At 33.9% G+C, this 10522-nt stretch overlaps 1 protein-coding gene across 2 annotated transcripts; it reads left to right on the forward strand.

Annotated features, from left to right (window-relative positions):
- The first annotated feature begins 4729 nt into the window (after positions 1-4729).
- On the forward strand, positions 4730-10082 carry LOC144553394 (uncharacterized). 2 transcript variants are annotated; one of them, XM_078301535.1, is made up of 8 exons: positions 4730-4934; positions 5455-5771; positions 6176-6373; positions 6895-7167; positions 7511-7613; positions 7721-7839; positions 8276-8452; positions 9017-10082. In XM_078301535.1, exons 2-8 carry the CDS (start codon positions 5469-5471, stop codon positions 9833-9835), a joined length of 1992 nt encoding a protein of 663 aa, XP_078157661.1. In that variant the 5' UTR covers positions 4730-4934; positions 5455-5468; the 3' UTR covers positions 9836-10082. The 2 variants fall into 2 exon arrangements, with proteins under 2 accessions (XP_078157661.1, XP_078157662.1); XM_078301536.1 differs by lacking the exon at positions 4730-4934 and adding an exon at positions 4953-5093.
- Positions 10083-10522: the final 440 nt, after the last annotated feature.

Consider the following 10522-nt stretch of genomic DNA (forward strand, 5'->3'; position numbering starts at 1 on the left):
TCAAAATGGGTATCTTGCTCTTAACTTCAATTAAAAAGATAATCAAATAAAACCAACCATATAAGCATTCACTGGTTATTTTCAAATGGCATTTCCAAACAAGAGTGAGGCTATGATACTATGCATTGCGCGGATTGATTGATGATAGGAAGAAATATTATTTGCATAGAGAAAAGCAAGGTATGTGCAAATAATATATCTTTGATTTTCTTTTCAATTTTTTTTTAATTCAAAACTGGGTTAAATATTATTTGCACATACATTATGTTTTGTGCAGATCAAATTATTTGAGAATGTTAAACTAAACTTGTGTATGACAGTTTACTAAAAAAAAAACTTGTGTATGATAGGAGGAAAAAAAGTAGAAATTGTGCTTTTCAAAGGATGTGATACATTGTCGCATCAATGGAGGTACAACTACTCGGCTCTAAGAGCATATGGCCATATGGGGATAGGGGTAACTAATGAGCGAGTTATGAGCGACTCACAAGTTATGAGTACTAAAATTTAATAAATTGTTATAATTCATTTAAATGAAATAGAATAAAAATCCAACAAAAATTAATAAAAATAGAATCAACATATTACATTCTCCACAGTAACATCAACAATCAATATATTACAAAAATAGAACAAAAATCCAACAAAAACTAACAAAAATAGAATAATCCAACATAAACTAATAAAAATCCAACACCTATTATTTGGGGATTTAATGTATGAATGTTTGAATATGACATAGGGATTTAATGAGGCAAGGCCCTAAGGATGATTTAATATTGCATAAATTTCATTTATTGATTTAATGCTACAGAAATTTATTTGGGATTTAATGTAGTAGGGATTAGATGTGGCAAATTATTAATGAGCGAGTTGGAGCATGCTCATTCTTGCTCATTAAGTTAATGAGCGAGTTATGAGCAATTTACTTACCCCTATATGGGGATGATATTAGTGCACGTTGCTTGTCCTGAATTCGTATCCTCTACATTAACTTGAAAGAAAATCTTTTGAGTTAATGGATCTGGACAGTCTGATCCTCTTTAAGATCAGTGCGAACTAAATCTACACTAATATTAAAGGGCCAAAATTATAGTCTGTGGTTAGATTGACTCTGTTTAAAATCAGACGGCCGAGATGTATTAACTCAAAAGAAGCTCTTTTGGGTTAATGCAAACGATATCCCCTTTGGTGGACATTGCTCTGCAGGAGATGCCGTGTTTTGATGATTAAGTAGTCTAATTTTCAAGATTTACAAAGTTGCTTACCAACATAGTTAAAAGTGTTCCATAATCAGGGGCGGAACTAGAAAATTTTGATAGGGGTGGCTGAAATTATAATGTACAATTGTAATGAATGTGATTTGAACTCAAGACCTCTCAATCATAAAATAAAGCTTTAACCACTATACTACAACAAAACATATGTCATTTATTAAGGGTGACTAGACTATATAAAAAGTTTTAAAATGATAAAATTCAATTAAATTTCTATACGTATAATTAAAATTTTAAAATTATAGAGGTGGCTTAGCCGCCTTTCACTGTGCCTGAGATCTGCCCTTGTCCACATTACATTGCATGGTTCTTTGGATGTATTAAACCAATTAGTGAAACAAGGTTATTAGATAGTGTAGCTTTGGCTGTTAATGAAGAAAAATAAACAAATGATGTTACACAATATGTAAAGTTCAGAATTTCATTGATACCTTAATTAAGATTGGTAGGTAGTGTATCAATGTATATATATATTTTTCATTCAAATGCAATCAACAAGCAATTAATTTCATGTTCAAATTTCAAAGTGAGGGGGGAGGGGGCGCTCATGAAGTAGAGATCCAAGTTAGGATCTAAATACGTGACGTGACTAGTTACGTGTTGGGACCACGGTATATTGTTATTATATGTACCGTGTCAAATCGTGATCGGTTATAATTGTCACGTTTTAACTTTTTTTTTTCTTCTGTAATTCACGTTACGTGTTGTGATCAAGGTACATTATTACTATACGTACTGTGTCAAAACGTGATTAGTCACATTTGTCACGTTTAACTATTTTTTTTTTTTGTAATTCAAGTTAATTTATTTAAAATTCATCATTCGATCAACATCTAATGATCTTGATCACACGTGACTTGTGTGGCCACGTGACGTGCCAATTTTTTCAAAGAATGATCACATTACGTAAATGGCCATGGCACATAACACACGAGTCATGATATGTGAGCGGTGACGTATTTGGTCACGATGTGATTTTTTTACATCCCTAGATCCAACCCATTTAAATATGTCAGCATTCTTCCTTGTAACAGTAACTAGCCTGAATGTTATTACTATTCTGGTTAGAAATGTAAAATTAGAAACAAATTTTAAATTTAAGATTTGAAACTGAAGAGAGGAGGAAAAGGCCGGCCATTCGGTAGTGAGAATTAGGGTTCCTTAGCTCATCAAAGAATGAGTGCATACAAGCTTCCAACCATTTATCTTTTATTTCAAAATTAGCATCTTTTTAAGTTAATTTAAACATACATCTTTAAAGAAACAAATTAACTTAAATTGCTAAAATGTCCTTAAATTATCAAGATAATGCATTATACTAGGGACTGCATTTGGTTTTCTCATTTTTTTGTCAAAATAATGGATAATGTCAGGTACCGAAAAAATGGATTCTGGACTTCTTTTGGGTAATACTTAGATGAATGATGCTTTTTCTTGTAATTTATGATAAAAGTTAGGGATTTCTTTGCACTGGGGCATTGATTTTGAAAAGTAGGTTGTTTAATAGCTGAGTTGCTACTGGGACAGGCATCTTTTTTCAGTAGGTTGTTTACCAGTGAGGCTAATGTATGTGCAGATAATATTTAATCCAGTTTTGAGATCAAAATTTATATATTTTTTAATATTTTACTTTTTTTTATAGGTGAAAAAGTCATTGATTTAGAAAATTCTCTACATTTAAATGAAGATCATGCTGAACAGTTTCAAATAGTCTTTGAGTTTTAAAAACAAAGATACAGGCATTAGATAAAACATGGGTTTTACTTCGAAGTACAATCTAAGAATGAATGAGGGTAAATTGACTTCCATTTTTTTTTTCAAGAACTTTGTATTTATGCCCGATTTTCTATATAGTTTAGAGTAAAATGCTACGGGTATTGTAAAATTGACCCCATTCAAATCATGAGAATTTTATATGATTGAACTCCATTCACGATTAACCCTCATAGTCAGAAAGTCTAGGTCCGCACCTGAATACAATAGTTCTACTCATAATTTTTAATTTTTTAATTTTTTAATTAATAGCACAAATTATGTATAAGTTAAATGATTTATTTAATGAAAAAACCAAAATGAAGATTGATTACTAGGAAGATATTATTTAATACAATGCAAACATAAAAAAAAAGAAAAAAAGATGAAAGCTCCATAGTCCATAAAACTAATTATAAATTTGAAAGGCAAATAGAGAAAAACAATTCGAGTCTAATTGATAAAAGATAAAATTTAGACTTTATAATATACATGATATATTTTTATTGAAAACTAGATCATAAATAAAATACTTGAGAAAATATATTTTTGTAATTATAAAAATATCACACGTCAGTAGAGACAAAAATATAAAAAATATTTAAAATGTACCAGAAGTTAATAGGATAGACGGCAACTTTTTTCATGTTCATTATTCATTAAAGTAATTTGTTTATGCAATATAATATATAATTTCATGATAAATTAATGTACGTTTCAATGTCAAATACTGCATGATTTAATTATTATTTTTCAATTAATTTATGTATAATTTTTTTTAATTGTAAATAATTAAATACAAAAAATAGAGAAAATGAAATAACAAGTACATATATATTAAAAATTAGATAAAATAGATAAGAGTTACAATTATTCTAGAGTGAAGCTATGATTTTTTACAATTCACAAATCGGTCCATACTATGAATTTATTTATACGTTTTTAAAATACAAATAATCAATTCAAACTGTTTAACATAATCGGCATTATACAATGTACTTTAAGACCAAATTTTATATATTTTAGAATTTTCTACTATTTTTTTATTAGATATGTAGAAAATCACATCTAAAATTTATGTACGATCCAACAGTATTAATTTTCTGTGTTTATAAAAAGTAGCACCATAGAATATTTTATAGAGTGAGTCTATGGTACTTTGTATATCACGATTTGGTTTATAATACCGATCAAAATTTTTGTTTTTCAAATTTTAATAATTGATCTGAACTGTTCAAAATAATTTTTATATGAATATGTACTTGCAGACTGAATTTTTTATTATTTTTCAAGATAAGTAGAAAATAATTGTTTTTGGATGATCCAGAATTTTTAGATCAAGTGATTATCTACCTACCTTAAAAAATATTCTAAAAAAATATAAAATTTGATCTGCAAGTACATATTTATATGAGGAATATATTGAACAGTTCGGATCGATAATTAGAACTTTGAAAATAAAAATATTAATTCATATTACGGACCAACCCATGATATGCATATTACCATAGACTCACTCTATTTTATATCTACTCCTCAAAAATATAACCCATGATATGCATATTACCATAGACTCACTCTATTTTATATCTACTCCTCAAGAATATAACGTATAATTAGTTTAAAAACCCAAAGCCAAAAATAATAATTAGCCCAGCAAAATTGTTAAATACACCGCCTTACAAAAGTATAATTACATAGACAAATTTCCTTTCTCCTTTCCTCGAAGAAACATTACTTAACGGCTTCACGCGCTATCCCCAAATATTTCTTCCGATCATCAATCAATCACATCCCCTGTGCAACTTTGCTTTCGAAGAATCGAATCGGTGAAATAAATCAAATCTGAAGTCAGTCACGAACTAACTAGAAGCAAGAATCGGCGTAACTTATTTCGGACACAAGGTGAGTCTCTTTTTTTTTTCCGATTCAAGATTTCTTCGCTCAAGACCAAAACGCTTTTGGCTGTCCGGGTTTAAAATTGACAATAATCGGATCTTGGCTCCCGATAGATTCTCCAAACACGGTAGCAACGCAACACTGGTCTGATTATTGCTTGCTTTGGTATTGCAAGAACACCTAATCTTTGTTGGTACAACATTCAAATAGCCATTTTTTTTTGAGAGTTAGTGGAAAATTTTCCACTAAGACAAATAGCCATTTTGTAAGATATAACTGTAGAACTGCAATATCAAGATTTTTCCGGAGAAGTATGCAAAAGATTTTGTAAAATTTTGATCAATTCTCTGGTAAATGTTATTGAGGCCCAACATATAAATCAGCAGTGGCTTGTGCAAATAGGAATTAAAGAGCTATTTTTGAGTTTTTACACACTGCTATTAGGTGTATATGCCAAACAACAAGGCAATTAATCTAAGGAGAAAAAGATAATAGCAATGTTCTAAATCTTTTCTTCATGTATCAGTGGATATTTATCATATGGCAACCGCAACCATGGCCACGGCTGCTGGTGCGGCCGCTCTACTGTACTATACACTAAATCGAAAGATACAAGTAACAGAATCTCAAGATGGGGAAGACTCAACAGATAGCAGGGACCAATCACGGCCAAGTACATCAGGCAGGGGGCGGGTCCCTCGAAGACCAGTGCATGCACCTGCCACTTGGCTTGAGACCATCTCAACCTTGTCAGAGACACTAAGGTTCACTTATTCTGAGACCTTAGGCAAGTGGCCTATTGGTGATTTGGCATTTGGAATTAGCTTTCTGCTTAAGCGTCAGGTCGAATCTTTTTCCCCCTTTTGCAGTTAATACCATGTTTGCAAATTGCAAGAGAAACTCAGCAGTTTTCATATTTCCCTTGTAGATCCAATTTTTTTTTTTATCTTGGGGGGTGGGGGTATAGGAGTAAGAAACCATCCATTAGATTACTCCAGTTGGAATATGTTAACAAATGTTCACACTTTAAAATTATTTTGATGGTTGAATTGGTATGTACAAATGAGTAATGATGTGACCGGGCTAACTTAATATGAAAAGCTTTGAACCCTTAGTTCTATTCGAGCTCTGGTTTTAAATGCTGGGTGTTGTTGGCATGCCAGGGGTCGGTTCAAGTACAATAAAATATTTGGTATGACTTGCAAAAATTTCTTATGTCGAAATGGCCTTATTTTTCCAATTTTCAGGGAAACTTGCCTGTAGCTAGCATATATGCTGGAAATGAAAGTGTAGAGCTTAGAGGAGTTACAGTAATTGAAGAACTAAAGTATCTCCTTAATTTATTGATACTTTGTTGGCATTTTTCGAAAAAGCCCTTCCCTATGTTTCTGGAGGCTACAGGCTACTCTAATGATGATGTTATTCTTCAGGAACCTAAAGCTGGAGTAAGTAATGGAAAAGAAATTAAGATAGAATTCAATTTGTGGTTATGATGTAGTTTTGTTGTACAACACTTCAGTTAGGGATGTAAAAAGTCACGTGCCGTGACCATCTTTCAGAAACTTGTCACGGCACGGCACGTGAACTGGTCTGGTCACGGAACGGCATGACACGTGGTCACATGAGTCATGCGTCATCAGGACCGTTAGATCTTGATATAATGGTGAATTTTGAATAAACTAACTTAAATTACAAAAAAAATAGTTAAACGTGACCGGTCATGTTTGGACACAATACGTGTGGTCACGGCGTGACTAAATTTCCGTGACCATCCATCCCAATTTGGTCACGGCGTGTAAAAATATGACCCGGTCACGTCATGGCACGGGATGTGACCTATGTCACGGCACATATTTACATCCCTAATTTCAGTTATTTTGCCTTAGAAAATCTGAAGTTAAGAACAAAATGAGCATGCAATTATACAGTTGTTGAACATATATTCTATACTTGTTTTTTAATGCAGATTCTGAAGCCAGCTTTTACAATTATAACTGACAAGAGCACCAAGTGCATACTACTACTTATCAGGGGGACACATAGCATAAGGGATACGCTGACAGCTGCCACCGCTGCAGTGGTTCCGTTTCACCACACAGTCGTATATGAAAGAGGCATTAGAGAGGTGATCTTAGGCTATGCTCACTGTGGAATGGTTGCCGCTGCCAGGTGGATTGCCAAACTAGCAACCCCTTGTCTTATCAAAGCACTTCAAGAAAACCCAGATTACAAAGTGAAGGTTAACATTTCACTTTTATAAAAAACCCAGCAATATTTATTTTAGTAAACACTGTGCATTGCACAGAGCCTAATTTTAACTATATATAATGTGAAATGAGTTATGATTTATGAAGTAGTTTTTTCTGTATCTTTATTTGCTTTCCTTGAGCTGCAACAGCCTTTATTATTTAGAATTACTTGCTGGAAGTTAGTCGTGCAATTAAACAAAATGAAATTCAACACTAGTCATTTATTTGCAAAAAGAAACTAAACTCTAGCCAATTAATGGCAGTGCATAGGTGACTGGAACAGATCAAGTAAATAGAGTTTGTCAATTGAACTTATTTTCAATATTTTTGCAGATTGTAGGCCACTCTCTGGGCGGAGGCACGGCAGCACTTTTGACCTATATTTTGCGAGAGCAGCAGGGTTTCTCCTCTGCTACTTGTGTTGCATTTGCTCCAGGTTCATTTCAATTTAACTCTCTAGATCCTTTTCGAGTTGTGATTTTTATTGTTATTTTTTTATAAGCAACATAGCAAATTGAACTGGGGTCAGTCACATAATATCAGCTGCTTGCATGACCTGGGAGTTGGCCGAGTCAGGAACTCAGTTTATTACATCAGTAATCAATGGAGCTGATCTCGTCCCGAACTTTTCTGCTGCTTCAGTAGATGATTTACGAATGGAGGTTAGAGTTATTATCTTAGTTATATTTGATGGGGAAGGGCCCAATGCCTGTGTTTTTTTTTTGTGCCAAATGGTGCTAATAAAATTAAAAAAAAAATTAAACTGCTGGGAAGTTATTGAATTTTAACTTCATTTTGATAATCATTAAGAAATGAAAAAATTGACGAAAATTTGGTCCTACTGGAATAAAGTAAAAAAGATGAACTTTTTGGGGGCACATAGTGTACAAGATGTATAAAATATTCAATTAATTGGTTTTGTTTTCTGAATATTTTTGGCATTGATTTGGCACCAAATCCTTGGGCATTGGATCCCTCTTTAGTCTTTACAGTTGATTGAGGTTAAGGAAATCTTGTTGAGTTGCTCTTTTAGTCGCTTTAGATGATTCAAGTTCCTTTTCTTTTCTTTTTTCTTTTTTTTTTCTGTACACAAAACAGGTGACAGCATCAGCCTGGTTGAATGACTTGAGAAATCAAATAGAGCAGACAAGAATACTGAGCACGGTGTACCGCTCTGCATCTGCATTGGGGTCTCGTCTTCCGTCTATTGCAAATGCCAAGGCACGAGTAGCTGGAGCCGGTGCTATCCTTCGTCCCGTCTCTACTCGAACACAGGTATTGTTACTTTTTATAAATTGTCGGGAATTTTTCTTTCCTTAAATTTCCATCTTAACAAAATATTCAGAGTGAGGCTATGGTACTATGCATAGTGCGGATTGGTCCGAACTATGGATCGATATTTCCGTTTTCGAAGTTCAAGCTGTTGATCTGAACCGTTTAACATGATCTGCATATGAGAATGTACTTGTAGCTCAAATTTTACATTTTTGAGAATTTTTTTACTGTTTTTTTAGATAGTAAAAAATCACTTGATTTAAAAAATCTAGATCATTCAAAAGTAGTGATTTTCTAACTATCTAAACAAATTCTAAAAAATGTAAAATTTAGTTTGCAAGTACATTTTCATATGGAGATCAACTATTTGAACTTTGAAAACAAAGATATTGATCTATATTACGGACCCATCTGCGCTATGCATAGTACCATAGCCTCACTCAAATATTCAACTTCAAATGTTGGGTAAGAATGAAACAATAGAACGATTTCTGAAGGATTACAGTTATTATAGGGTTCTCTGTCCTTTAGATTTTATTGATGTCTGTGTTGCTCTCGCTTTAGGTTGTCATGAGTCGAGCTAAGACCGTGGCTCAAGCTGCATGGGCCCGACCATCCCTCCAGCTGTCGTCATGGTCATGTATTGGGCCTCGCCGTCGTAACATTACATCTGTCACTAGCACGTCATCAGAAGACAACAGCATGGATACGGCTGCCGTTTCTATCAGCGACTCGGCAGTGCCCCTCCTCTTGACTGTAACAGAAACCACCACAGCTGAGACAACAGAAATTCTTAAATCAAAAGTGATTGAGTCAACACCAAAATCAGAAATTACACATGTGATAGAACAAACCACATCTCATGTTACTCAAATAGAAAGAGAAGAAGAATCCATTGTTGATGCTGAGTTGTCTGAGGTTGAGCTATGGCAACAACTGGAGACTGAGCTGTCAAAACCAAGAGAGAGAGTGGAAGGAGATGTCGAAGAGGATGACCATGACCATGACGAAGAAGAAATAGTAAGAGAAATAGCTGAGGCAAGTACTAGTATTGGTGAGGTGGGGACTGCATCTAGTAGTTCTCCAAGTGAGACAAAGGAAGCTCATAGGTTTTATCCTCCAGGAAAGATCATGCATCTTGTGTCGTTTCTTTCTGAAGAGGATGCAAATATAGACCATGAAGGGGACCCACATGAAGCAGGCCCCAAGATGGGGATTTACTTGACTCCTAGATCACTATACGGCAAGTTGCGGCTATCCAAAGCAATGATCAATGACCATTACATGCCCATATATAGAAGGAGCATTGAACAACTGATTAGTGAGCTTGAGAAGGATGCTAGTTCGGCAATGGCGAACGGGTCACATTATGTTGGTTTATAGCCGGGGAAGTATTACTTGGCGTGTAGTGAAATAAATGTTAGTTTATTATTAAAAAAAGAGGTTATAATACTGTACAGGGGGGGGGGGGGGGGGGGGATTGAAAGAGATATTACCCAAACGATTGTAACTAATGTTGCAATAATGTCAAAATTTTAGGTTGAAGGCCTTCTGTAATTCTAGGGGTAAAAGCTCTTCTCTATTTTTCTTAGCTGCAGACTGACATTACGGTAGAAAGGAATTAGTCATCGTCATTTTCTCCATGTTACAGATGTTTGTTGCATTTACTATTTTCAATTTATCTTCCGCATCCTCTGAAGTGACTAAAATTTTGAGTTTAAATGTGGACTGTCTGATCAGAATCCGGGGTTATAGGATCCGAGGTGGAATGTATGCGCCTCCTTTAATATTCGTGCCAGAGCATACGGACCAAATCTAAACTTAAAATTTGAGTCAACTCAGCTGATACGAATTCGAAATGAATTCATTTGAGCAACATTGCATATATCCTCCAATGCAAACATCGTGTTGGATTAAATTTAATTTCAATACATTTGTTTACAGATGAGATGAGCATATTTTACATTTCGTCTAAAATAACTAAATTGTATACTATGGGAATAATAAGCTGATGAGTGTATAATTGATTTTGTGTTTGACGTTGATGAGTGTATAATTTGTATATAATAG

The sequence above is a fragment of the Carex rostrata genome, chromosome 4 (assembly GCF_964058835.1).
Source record: "Carex rostrata chromosome 4, lpCarRost1.2, whole genome shotgun sequence".
Classification (NCBI taxonomy): domain Eukaryota; kingdom Viridiplantae; phylum Streptophyta; class Magnoliopsida; order Poales; family Cyperaceae; genus Carex; species Carex rostrata.

What these genes read in the sequence shown, in the direction of transcription:
- LOC144553394 (XM_078301535.1), top strand. Translation starts at nt 5,469, where the DNA reads ATGGCAACCGCAACCATGGCCACGGCTGCTGGTGCGGCCGCTCTACTG. An exon ending in TAGATGATTTACGAATGGAG is followed by an intron (nt 7,840 to 8,275) that starts GTTAGAGTTATT and finishes TACACAAAACAG; the next exon opens with GTGACAGCATCAGCCTGGTT. An exon ending in CCGTCTCTACTCGAACACAG is followed by an intron (nt 8,453 to 9,016) that starts GTATTGTTACTT and finishes CTCTCGCTTTAG; the next exon opens with GTTGTCATGAGTCGAGCTAA.